This window comes from Amblyraja radiata, chromosome 34, assembly GCF_010909765.2.
Source record: "Amblyraja radiata isolate CabotCenter1 chromosome 34, sAmbRad1.1.pri, whole genome shotgun sequence".
Taxonomy (NCBI): Eukaryota; Metazoa; Chordata; class Chondrichthyes; order Rajiformes; family Rajidae; genus Amblyraja; species Amblyraja radiata.
Genome location: NC_045989.1, coordinates 19,890,217 through 19,903,483, shown reverse-complemented (window position 1 = coordinate 19,903,483; position 13,267 = coordinate 19,890,217). Strand labels below are relative to the sequence as shown.

Below are 13,267 nucleotides of genomic sequence, written 5' to 3'. Positions count from 1 at the left end.
CTACTCCACGCTGTCAAAGAAAAGGCTTTTCCTTGTACAAATCCAATTTGAGAGTGCATTAGCCCTTTGGTATTCCCTAGATGTGGTTTGGAACCAAAACATCTGCTGATCCACCAGTGCCATGGCAGGTAGCAAATTATAGGCCTTTAAGCACTATAGTTGCTACAGAATAAAATCATCTTCAGATTTCTCCTGACTTCTCAAATATAAAAGTGAATGTAAAATTTCTGGTGATCACTAGGACATTCGTAGCTAGGACTGCAAAATACATTTTAAAGTTGTTTCATTCTCCCAAATAACAATGAGCTCAAAATAATTTCCCAAAAAAAGTGCAACTGGTTAATTACAGTCATATTAAACTATTTAGATTAAGACTTTCCAGTTTATTAGTGCAATAGTTTGAGTGTGAATTACCCAACAATGATTTCTACATTCGGACGCCTAGCCTGGGGACTGGTTCACACGTACAGTTGTCACACATTTAGTGTAACTTTCAAATCCTGTTTCTTTAACAGGTACAGATGGATAATATGCCAAGATTTCAAAAGCTTTCTAATCCACAAGGAAAATTACAGCAATCTTCTGTGACAATTAATAAAATGTTATTAATTCTACCTTCTGATCAGGGACTATTGAACCACAAAATAACAGGGAACATAATTACAGCCTTGGATGTCTACGATTTTCCTACATTTTGATTTGGATCTAGTGTTACCATTGATCTGTCACATTATAGAGAACAGTTGGATGAATCCACAAAGGAGAGTAGTTACCTAAATCATAGTGACTAAAGCAAAAAAAGTTTAAATACACAAAAAAATCTAATTTCTGGGGACAAGATCCCTTTCACGTCCATCACAAAGCACTTCACAGCCAAAGAACTACCTTGGAAGTATATTATAGTGTAATGCCTACCCCAGGAGAACACACCCCTTCTTTAAATTAACACAATCTTTTGCATTCATCCAAAGTAAAGAGGATCTCAGTTTAACATTCCATTTCAATGCCAACACGTCTATCCAGAAAATGTTGTTTTGCAAGAAGTGTCATCCTGGGTTACATAATTAAACGTCTCATGCGATGTTTGAACAACATTTTGCTGAGTCAAAGGCAAGAGTGACATCCAAGCTAAGATTGGCATCTCTAATCAAGCTACCGTAATACGAATCATTATTTTAACATTTTTGCAGTTCTCCAAAAGTCTGCATAGATCAAGCAACAAATTCAGTTACCACCCATTTGATGCAAGTAGCAGCATCTACACTTATGTAGAATTCTCATTAGAAGTACAGGACATGTTCATAAAGCGCAAATATATACTTCCGTGCATTTGTAGAATGCAGACGCTAAAGGGATTACTAATGATGTGACACGGATGAAGCCGCAGTTAATGTTTTTTCAAAAATGCCTTTCGCTTTTTTTTTTCCAGTTTGGGACATTTCATGCCAATGTCTTAGTATAATAGGTCACCTCTTTTACAGCCTGAATGAAGAAAATCCTGAGGGAACACGTGTTTGCAGCATGAAAGTGATCATGAGTCTATGTCTCATTGCACCAGGAAGCGGGATGATTGTGTATTGGCAGAGAAAATAACAGTTTTGCACCCTCATTTGTCTGCTACACTACTCTGGTATTGGAAAAAAGTGTTTTAAAAACGCAGATGTTATTAATGACATTGCAGATTTGGATGTAGCATGCTCTCTAGAAAATGTGCTCTTTTAAAGGCTGTTATGTCATTAAAACATGTATAGTACTGAATAAATTCCTAGTTTTTCCATCCACAGCTTTAAGTACGTTTCATTACAATTAGCCTCAAAATCAGGAAAGAAAGAATATTTACCTCTGGCAGCACCGAGTCATACTGTTCCAAATTTATAAAATGCCCAGGTTTACTTTTGTTTTTGAAAAATGTGGAGGAGATTTTTTATAAAGTTTTCAACTTCAACTTCAACTTCAACTCAGTTCATCCATGTAAATATTACATGTATACTATAATTAATAGATAATACATTTACAAAATATAAATGACATGTAAAATAACCATATTTTCAGTTTTATGCTAAAATTAAGAACACGTTATTTTGGGGCAATTGAGTGTTCTAGACTTTAAACTTAGTCTGCATGACCCCAAGCAGCAATATAACCTGAATTAGCTAGACACCTCAATCACAACAACTGTGTGACTTCATATATTTTAGCACAAGATTAATATGAACAAAAACAAATAGAAAAAGTATACTATAGGGATATTACAAAGCTGGGTACCCAGGATTATTTACAGAACAGAAAGCTTGATTACCCACAGCCCACAACCTACAAGTTTTATTTTCTAAAGTAAGCTGTGTTAGTACCATCACAACATACCACCAAACACTTGCACAAGAACTGTTCCCATGTTAAACAAATAAAATATTTTGTTCCATTTTAAACAGTTCCCCCCCCAAAAGTTATAGTTCATGCTAGATCAGTTCCACACATACCAGTCCACATTAAAAATGGCCGTTTGGAAACTTACACGATCATAATTATACATACAAATGTGTGACATCCCAAAGGGGACAACCATTCTTTAAACAGATTCCTACCTCCATCTTAGGCAGTGGACATGAAGACCAATTCGTGCCTACATGATCCATCCTCATTCAAATCAGATACTTTCATTCAGCCTCATATGCAAATATCGTGTTTTCTTTTGCTCAGTAACAACTTATATTCACATAGCATCTCACAGAAATAACATTGGAGAGATTCAGGATCAGTTAGGTTGTAACTTATAAAAGAGATTTCATCTGGAATCAAACAGTAGCCAAGGAGAAGAATGAATTCCATGGAGTTAGTGATCAGAATTTTAAACAAGTTGGAGGAAATAGAACTCCATAACAGTAAAACATTCTTTAAGAGTTTACAATAGCCAAATGTCAATGTTCATGAAACAAGACTACAACGAAATGTCTTCCCAGAAACGAAATAAGTAAAGGAAGAAAATCATAAGACCAAAAATAAAATCAATCCAAGTTGAAGGTCAGAACATCAATTATCTCTGTTGCCTCCAACAATGAACAGTGATTTGAGTTCCATTTTCACCTTCTCCTGCTGGCAAACACTGGCAAACAATCATTATTTGAAAATCTAAAGCATCCCAAGCTCCAATTATTAATCCAATTTTTTTTTGTTGATTGCTATTTGTTGATGCAGATTTGGAAATCATAGGTATTTCTCACATGTTCTCCAATCCTTCCTTGCATCTTTAAACAACTCCTCCAACCACCAACCCCCATCCCCCATAAGTGTCAGATTTGAAACTTCAACATTTCCTTATCTGCAAAGTTATGTATGAATTTCATCATTTAAGGTCACCTCACCACCAGCTTATTTCTCCATCCTGCATGCATAAACAGGTATCTACTCCACAAATGCCAAGTAGCAGATATCATTTTTGCAGCTATTCTTAGTCTATGAATTCAGAGTTAATATTATTTTTATTCGGGTAAATTTGTCTATTCTTTGTTAGTGGATTTTAACCTGGATATAGATTTAGGTTTTTATTAAAGGGCTACACACAAACTCATTTGAGAATCACATGGACTTTGAGGCTTGAAACTAACGGATGTACATGTGTAATAATTTAACCATACCTGCTTGAATACATTTTCAAATATCTGGTACACTTAAATTAAAGTTTGAAGAAGGGTCTCGACCCGAAATGTCACCCATTCCTTCTCTCCAGAAATGCTGCCCATCCCGCTGAGTTACTCCAGCATTTTATGTCTACATTTAAATTCACAACTGGTTTCACTTTTCAAGAAATCAAAAGAACATGTAAACAAAGCCAGTGAACAACATGTAATGAAACTCAAAGAAAACTCTGGTGCAAAAGGCCTCTCAGTGTAATTAGATTTAAACCTTACAAGAGACACAAAACAATTTCAATACATTGTAGTCTTTGTCTTTTCAATGAATCTGGATATTTGATTTCAACCATCATTGTTGGTTACACCTCAAATTAAGCAATGAAGACAAACACTAATTTCAGAATTGTTTATTCCACTCTAAATATACTTGGGAAGCTATATTAAATATCTAGTTCATATTTGAGTCAGCAATAATCACTGAATATATCATAGGCTTACAAAGAGTAACACAATCCTAATTAAAATTATATTTAATAAACCAGACCATATGATACCATCCTCGATTGCTCAGCCTACGAGGATGAAGTGCGACTATAATTAGGGTTAGGTTCCCTTTAAAAATTGCTTTCTCTATACTAATGGACAGCATCCAGCAAAAGAAAAAAAGGCATATCTGCATTCTCAAATAGATGCAAACGATCCCATTGAACTTTTATAATAAATGCAGCTTGGGAGAGATGCAGCACCTTCTTCCCTGCATCCTGGCCAATATTTATCTTTTGGCTGTTATCACAGAAATAGATTACCTCATCTTCACAACAATTAATTTCTCTTGGTGGGAGCTGGCTGTATACAAATTGATGTTTAATATAAATAAATACCCCAGCCAAGTATACCTTGCAGTTTAACAGGAACAATCTTGCCCAGAGCAAAACGCTCTGGTTTAAAGGCTACTTCACAACCTCAAGTGCAAAAATTTAAACTGAACGTATTGTAGGGAACTATTGTAGAGAAAGTATTGTGGAGAAGGGAATGCTATACTGTTGGAGTCGCCATCTTCTCAATGAAACATTAAAAAAAAAGTAGTTATTCTTGGTGGCCTCACCAATACTTAACCTTCAAGTATTTTCATTGAAATAAAAATGTAATCATCATTTTTACATTGCTATTTGAAAGAGCTTGTGATACCCAAGTTGGTTGCTAGGGTTTGCACAACCGGGGACTAAGCTTCAAAATATACTACAAGGGCTATGATGTGTTCTGAAATGTCTTCAAAGGCACTATATCAATGCGCATTTTTATTTTTAAACAAATAGGTACATGTATTTTGGAAGACACTAAAAACTCTTGAATAAGTAAAAATATGCAATTTTATTTTTTTCATTTGTGCATTCACCCGCAATAAAATGGTGTTCCCAGGAATACTTTATTTTCTTTAAAGGGAAGATTAAGATCATTTGAATGCAAAAAGTGTATATCCTATACTAGCCCTCTCCAGCTTAAGAGCCTCCAACACATGAATGACCCATGTGAATAAATGCGTAGTGATACGAATTTGCTGACTGTTGCGAGGCTGCAAGAGATCTTCTGTCATGTGGAAACTCAGTTTGGAGATACATTTCCAAATTGTTGAACTGTTCAGGTTACGGGTTACAGCAGTTGAACTAAAAATCTCGGAAATGTTGAGTATGGTCTAATACCTTGTGTATCTAATGCCTTTACTGCTATTCTATTTCACAATATGAATATATAATATAGCTATATTTTGCATTAAAACATTCAAAGAAAATACAAAAGGTAATTGTATAATACCTTGGAGCAAACTTCAAATTACAAGGATTGTGCCATTATGCACATCTATATTCAGGTATGTAATGCTGTGTAAAACTTATATTGGCAACAAAATAATTTGCATAATGAGAAAATGTAGTTTCAAATTATGTCCGAGGCATAGTCCATATTTATTACATAAAACATTGAGCAGTACAGCACAAGAACAGGCACATCAGCGCACAATGCCAGTGTCAAACATGATGCTAAGACCATCTCTTATCTACCTGAACATAATCCATAACCCGAAGATAGACACAACAAGCTGGAGTAACTCCGCGGGACAGGCAACATCTCTGGAGAGAAGGAATGCGTGATGTTTCGGGTCGAGACCCTTCTTCAGACTGGATAGGGATAAGGGGAACGAGAGATATAGACAGTGATGTGGAGAGATAAAGAACAATGAATGAAAGATATGTAAAAAAGTAACGATGTTTGGAGATACATTTCCAAATTGTTGAACTGTTCAGGTTATGGGTTACTTTTTGCATATCCTTTATCATCTTTACTTTTTTGCATATCTTTCAATCATTGTTCTTTATCTCTCCACATCACCGTCTATATCTCGTTTCCCTATCCCTAACCAGTCTGAAGAAACATAGAAACATAGAAATTAGGTGCAGGAGTAGGCCATTCGGCCCTTCGAGCCTGCACCGCTATTCAATATGATCATGGCTGATCATCCAACTCAGTATCCCGTACCTGCCTTCTCTCCATACCCTCTGATCCCCTTAGCCACAAGGGCCACATCTAACTCCCTCTTAAATATAGCCAATGAACTGGCCTCGACTACCCTCTGTGGCAGGGAGTTCCAGAGATTCACCACTCTCTGTGTGAAAAAAGTTCTTCTCATCTCGGTTTTAAAGGATTTCCCCCTTATCCTTAAGCTGTGACCCCTTGTCCTGGACTTCCCCAACATCGGGAGCAATCTTCCTGCATCTAGCCTGTCCAACCCCTTAAGAATTTTGTAAGTTTCTATAAGATCCCCTCTCAATCTCCAAAATTCTAGAGAGTATAAACCAAGTCTATCCAGTCTTTCTTCATAAGACAGTCCTGACATCCCAGGAATCAGTCTGGTGAACCTTCTGTGCACTCCCTCTATGGCAATAATGTCCTTCCTCAGATTTTGAGACCAAAACTGTACGCAATACTCCAGGTGTGGTCTCACCAAGACCCTGTACAACTGCAGTAGAACCTCCCTGCTCCTATACTCAAATCCTTTTGCTATGAAAGCTAACATACCATTCGCTTTCTTCACTGCCTGCTGCACCTGCATGCCCACTTTCAATGACTGGTGTACCATGACACCCAGGTCTCGCTGCATCTCCCCATTTCCTAGTCGGCCACCATTTAGAAGAAGGGTCTCGACCCGAAACGTCACCCATTCTTTCTCTCCAGAGATGCTGCCTGTCTTGGTTACTCCAGCTTTTTGTGTCTATCTTTGGTTTAAACCTGCATCTGCAGTTCCTTCTTACACATAATCCATATCCCTCCATTTTCTGCATATCCATTAACCTATCCAAAAGCATTTTATATTGTATCTGCCTCAACCACCACTCTTTCCAGCACGTTCCAGGCACTCACCACCCTGTGTAAAACAAAACCTTGCCCACACACTCCTTTAATCTTTGCCCCTCTCACCTTAAAGCTATGCCCTCTAGCATTTGATTTTTCCATCTTGTGAAAAAGGCTTTGACTGCCTAGCCTATCTGTGCCTCTCATAATTGTATATTCTCCTGTCCAACTACTGTTGGGAAGGTAGCAATGGGTTGACTTCTTGAATTGGTGCTGTTCAAATCATAAAGGTGCTGAGTTGGACAGTGCCAAATTTTTGATCAAATAAAAAAACACCCTAGTCAAAAAGGGTGCGACTCTTACAAAAAGGTAAAAGTGATGGGTTTTGCACATGACGGTTTCCCTCCTGTGGTAACAAAGGCAACACATTTAGTACATGTTGCTAAAAACAGTTTGGCAAGTTATTCCAGTGGACTGTGTAAATATTGCATGATGTAACCATAATGAGTCAGTGGTAAATGAAATGGATATCCAAGCTGGTAGATGGAATGGAATGCTTTGTCTTGAATTACATCAAGCTTCCTGAATGTTACATCGACATGCTTGCAGATAGGTATCATATCGCTGATTTGTGCCTTAGAGGTATTAAAGACTATACTGTGAAGTTAGGAGGATAGACACTCATCACAGAATATTTAGTCTCTGATGTGTTCTACTTGCCATGAGATTCAAATATTAGCATGAGATTCAGTGCGAGATTGCAGCATTTCGTAACTTACTTGGTAATTAAAAATATAATATCGTTTAACGTCAACAGTAGGATGCAGACACCTTCTTCTTGGAGATCGTCTTTGCTTGGCACATCAATTATTTCATCCCCAGGTTATCAGGGAGGAGTTCTTCAATGGGGCTAATCCATGCATATATTGTTTTCTGTTTACCAGCCAAGCCCTCTTGTCATAAAGAGTTTACAATAATGGGCAGAAAGGGTTTCAATATATGAAGAATTATAAAGAACACTAAAAACAGGAATAGGCTACCCACACTCACAGGTCTGCTACACATTCAATGCAAGCATGGCTGATTAGTACCAGATCACAACTCCTCTTTTTTTATCAGCTCTCCACAGCCCTCAATTCCCTGATCTTTGAAATATTTATTTATTTACATTTTATCTCTAGCCACCACAATGTTCTGGGGTAGAGAATTTTGGAGACTCACCACCAAAAATAAATTAGTGCACATTTTGGCTTTAAATTATTGCTTCTCTTGTCTCATATCTAGATTAGATTAGATTAGATATAATTTATTGCCACACAGCCAGGCTGGTGGAAATTTGGGTTGTCTGCAGCGATACAATAATAAAGAACACACAACCACAATAAAACTGTAACACAAACATCCACCACAGTGTTAGGCCACGGGGGAGGCGACCTGGAAAAACTCGCCTCTCCGTGGAGGAGGCGACCGAAGCGGTTTCCTCCTCACCCCCCCACACCACCCCCCCCCACACACAAAACACACAAAGAAACATTAAATACAGACTTTAAAACATACTAAAAAAATAAAAAAAGTTGAAAAACTGACGAGCTGCATGACATGGCTGCTGCCAGAGCAGCGCCCCCTACATCACCTCATTAGACCCTTCCACAGACGGAAACATCTGAACATTTAACCTATCATGTTCCCTTTGCATCTTAGACGTTTCTAACATTTCCAGCACTCGTTATTCATCTATACTTCAGTGAATATATACGGTAACTTCTTTAGCATCTCATTTTAGGTCAATCCTCTCTTTCCAGGAATCTCTGGTGAATCTCTTTTGCCAATATATCGTTTGCTAATTAAGGTGACCAAAATTGTACAGTATTCCAGGTGTGCCCTCACCAACACGCTGTACAAATATAACAATACTTCCCCAATTCTAAATCCCAACTTCCTTGTAATAAAAAGTCAATATGCTGTTTGTTTTTTTAAACTAGTGGTAGTCTTCTCACACTTACACAATCTGTGCATTTCTAGTCACCACAGTATAACAAGAATGTGACTGGGCTGGAGAGAGTGCAAAGAAGATTCACTAGGTGTTATGTAGATTGGAGGACTTTAGTTATGGGAAGATTTGGATAGGGTTGGCATGTTTTCCCTGAAAGATACAAAAAGCAGATCGAGTAGATTTTACCATCATAAGGGTATCAAAACAGGAGGGCATAGATTTAAGTAGAAACAAAGAACTGCAGATGCTGATTTATAACAAAGATAGACACAAAGTGCTGGAGTAACTCAGCAGGTCAGAGGAAGGGTTCCGACCCGAAACACCACCTATCTTTTATCTCCAGAGATCCTGCCTGATCCACTGAGTTACTGCAGCACTTTGTGTTTATCTTTGGACATAGATTGAAAGTGAGAGGTAGGAGTTTTAAAGGGAATATGAGCATTCGGTTTTTGTTATTGCCCAGAGTGTGGATGGTATCTGTAACATGCTGTCAGAGGTGGTAGTGGAATCAGAGACAATTACTACATTTAAGAGACATGTACACAGATACTTAAACCGGCAAGGCAAAGGAGGATGTCATCCTAATATGGGCAAGTGAGATTGGTGTAGATAGACGAAGAAAGATTTGATGTGCACGATTGAAGGGTCCATTTCTATGCTGTAAATAAAGTCTGATCATCTATATCCTGCTTAATGGGATTGAATAATGTGTAGTTATCTGCAAAAGCCAGCTTTGTGATCTCAAGATGGGCGAAAGGTCATTAATGAAAGAGGAGAAGCGGATTTGACCTGACTGGCCAACTACCCTGATTATCTGGGTAACTATCTGACATTTCTTTGTGTCAAAATTGACTGGAGAAATGGCAGCATGATGGCAAAGCTGGTAGAGCCACTCCTCACAATACCAGAGGCCTGGGTTCAATCGCTAGCACTGAAGATTGCTTGCTTTCCCTGTGACCATATAGGCTTCCTCCAACATCCCAGAGAGGTGTCATTGGTACATTAATTGGCCATTGTAAATTGCCCCTGGTGTGTAAGTGAATGCATCAGAAGAAAATGTCAGCCTACCATGAAGAACCTTGTCAAAAGCCTTATTAAAATCCATGTATACACCATCCACCATCCCCATCTTCATCAATCTCCTTTGTCACCTCCTAAAAAAAACTCAATCAAGTTAGTGAAACACTACCTGCCACGTGCAAACCTGTGTTGGCTATCCCTAATTTGCCCATTCTCTTCCAAATGAGTGCAAATCCTATTGCAAAGAATGATCTCCAATTGCTTCCTACTACTGATGTGAGGCTCACCAGCCTGTAGTTCCCTGGATTCTCCCTACTTTGTTAGGTGCTGCAAAACTACAATTTTGGCTTAGAATACATACTTAAAGCTGAACACAAGAACATAAATAGGAGCAACCCATCCTGCTCCTCATGCCTGGTTCATCCTTCAAATAAAGTCGTAACTAATATTATAATCTAAGCTACTTCCTGCACATCCCTTGGTTCATTTGTTTTGTATATCCACAGAACATCCACTGTCCTGAACTCAAAGCAGGAGTTGTGTCAACTGTATTCAGCCTACAGTTGTATTATACAAATCTGATTTATAATCAAAAAGTTACAACTAAATCTAGTTTTGTAAAAACTCTAATGAGTAAAAGCCAGCATTTGCTGCAGGGAATGTTTGACACGGCGTAACCATGTGACACATTTCTCTGCTACTGCAACTCTCACCAAAATTCGGTTACTTTTGCATTAATTCAAATAGCACGAGTTCATTAAAAGGACGAATGCATTAGATTTCTTAGGAATTATCAACCACCGTTGATGATAAAAGCCTATAAAGGCACAACATTTACTGAAGTGGTTACAGACATTTATTTAGCCTGTGAAGGAAATTTGTTTCAGTTTTGTACATAAACTGCAAGACCTGGTTTCAATGAATTGTACTGTATGATCTAATCCCTCAGTCTCATCATTCTCATCCAGAATAAACACTGCAGTTACCGACTATGTGTTATGCAGTATCCCAGATTGCATCTGCGCGTAGTTTTGTTCTGGCACAATTGCAGTACTATAACAAACAAGTTATGGAAACCTGTTGGAAATTCTGAAAGGGGTCACAGTCAGACTGTTTCAGCACCATGATTTATTAATGCGATCAAGTCAGCAAGCAGCACACAACATATTACAGCATCAGCCAATCCCTACCGTCACAGCAATAATAATGGCAATAGTTTCTTCCCTCGAAACAGAACAGGGAGATATCTGATTGTGCTGATACTCACGATTCATCAAAAATCATGTGAGAGCTGCAGAGCTGTGGTGTACGAGGGGTGGTGGGGAGAAGATGAACAACTACACAGGTATTTGCTTAGGGTGAGAAGCCGGTAAAGATTTAATGCAGCAGTAGCAGGCACCAACCCGTGCAACTATGGCAAGGCTTAGACACAAGTTAATTCGGGTTTAGCACACATCCACGGAATGACAGGAGCCACTGCATCACTGCCGCCTGCATTACCCGTGCACTGGAGGGCGAGGGGGGTGAGGAGAGGGGCAATGGGGGTGAGGAGGGAGTATAGCAGGGGGGAGAAGGGAGAGGAGTAGGGTTGGGAATTGAAAGAGGAGGGAGTTAACAATAAGTATGAGGATGTGTGGGGTGGAGGACAGTGGTAGGGTCAGTGACAGGGTGACAGCAGGGAAGGAGGATGGGGTGGGGAAGGGGATAGTGGGTGGGGAACAAGGTTGGGAAAGGGGGATGGAGAACACATATGGTTTTGGGGAGGGGGATAGGGGTGCAGAAGGGGTATGGGGAAGGATGGGGTGGGGAAGAATGGGGGGTGGGAAGGATGGGGGGGTGGGGAAGGATGAAAGATGGGGAAGGATGGGGGGTGGGGAAGGATGTGGGGTGGGGAAGGATGGGGGGTGGGGAAGGATGGGGGGTAGGGAAGGATGGGGGGTGGGGAAGGATGGGGGGTAGGGAAGGATGGGGGGTAGGGAAGGATTGGGAGTGGGGAAGGGTGGGAGTGGGGAAGGATGGGGGGGGTGGGGAAGGATGGGGGGGTGGGGAAGGATGAAAGATGGGGGTGGGGAAGAATGGGGGGTGGGGAAGAATGGGGGGTGGGGAAGAATGGGGGGTGGGGAAGAATGGGGGGTGGGGAGTATGGGGGGGTGGGGAGTATGGGGGGGTGGGGAGTATGGGGGGGGGTGGGGAGTATGGGGAAGGATGGGGGGGGTGTGGTGAAGGAGGATGAAGGCGGCAGATGGTGTTGGGGAGGAGGATCGGGAAGGTGGATGGGTGTTGAGAACGGGAGCGTGTGGGTGGAGGGGTGTGGGTGGGAAAGGGGGTGTAGGTGGGGAAGGAGGATGGGTGGGGTTGGTATTGGGGAGGGCGATGAGGTGGGGTCGGGGTGGTGGGGATGAGGGAGGGGAGAGAGCGATGGGAGTGGAGGTGAGATAATGGTGAGGGCCACAGCTATGGAGTCGTGTCGAAGGGGAGGGAGGAGAGGGATAGCGATGGGTGTGTGGGCGAGGAGAGGGGTTAATGATGGAGGTGAGTGAAGGGGGGGGGGGGGGGTACATATATGCGGACAACACCCCACATACACCCCCAACATCCAGGCCGAGGGGGTAACACATGAGCGGACAGCCCCGGGCTTACCGTGAAGGGGATGTCATCGACGCCGCCGACCGAGTAGCAGTTGTCTCCGGGGTTGACAGCTCCGGTCAGGACCTGATGGAGATGCATGGCGCCGGCTCCCTCACAACATCTCCGGCCCCGCTGTGTCGTGTTGTTTTGATTCCTATATGGTTTATATTTGTAGATCAGTCCAAACTTTCCCTCACGGACACCGAGCCGAGGGCGGTGAGAGGACGAGGTGGACGACAACGACGCGACCTCCTTCCCTCAGCCGCTCCCGGGCGCCGGCAGCACTCGCTTCATTTTAAAACACCCGGATCAGCGCCGATCCCGCGCCGGCTGCGGGTGAGACGTGAACGCGCCTGGACGTGCGCGTGCGCGCGCGCTCATCGGGAACGCCCGTGCGTGTGCGTGCGCGTGCACGCTCCTCCCCCTCCCCCCCGGGGACGCGCGCCCTCCTTCCACCCAGGCGACCACGTGATGCTGGGTGGGGGTGGGGGGGGAGGAGGGGGGTGGTGACGTCAGCGGGCTGCCCTGCCGCAGCCACCGACACCAAAGGTCTTATAGCAGATAAGATCTCCGCTCTAAGATCTTTGACCGACACCGCTGCTCAGTGCGGAGTGGGAGGAGCGCCCGGCCTGGGAGGAGCGCACCCAAC

The 13,267-nt window shown here is 41.6% G+C and overlaps 1 protein-coding gene across 4 annotated transcripts in view; it reads right to left on the bottom strand.

The window, feature by feature from the left end:
• Window positions 1–12,941, bottom strand: part of dmxl2 (Dmx like 2) — a 95,377-nt gene extending 82,436 nt beyond the window's left edge. For 2 of the 4 annotated variants that reach the window (XM_033050386.1, XM_033050387.1), the window contains exon 1: window positions 12,631–12,941. In XM_033050386.1, the coding sequence (XP_032906277.1) occupies window positions 12,631–12,717 (87 nt within the window). In that variant the 5' untranslated portion in view covers window positions 12,718–12,941. The remainder of the gene's footprint in view (window positions 1–12,630) is intronic. The other 2 variants (XM_033050388.1, XM_033050389.1) reach the window with 1 other exon arrangement.
• Between the last annotated feature and the right edge of the window lie 326 nt (window positions 12,942–13,267).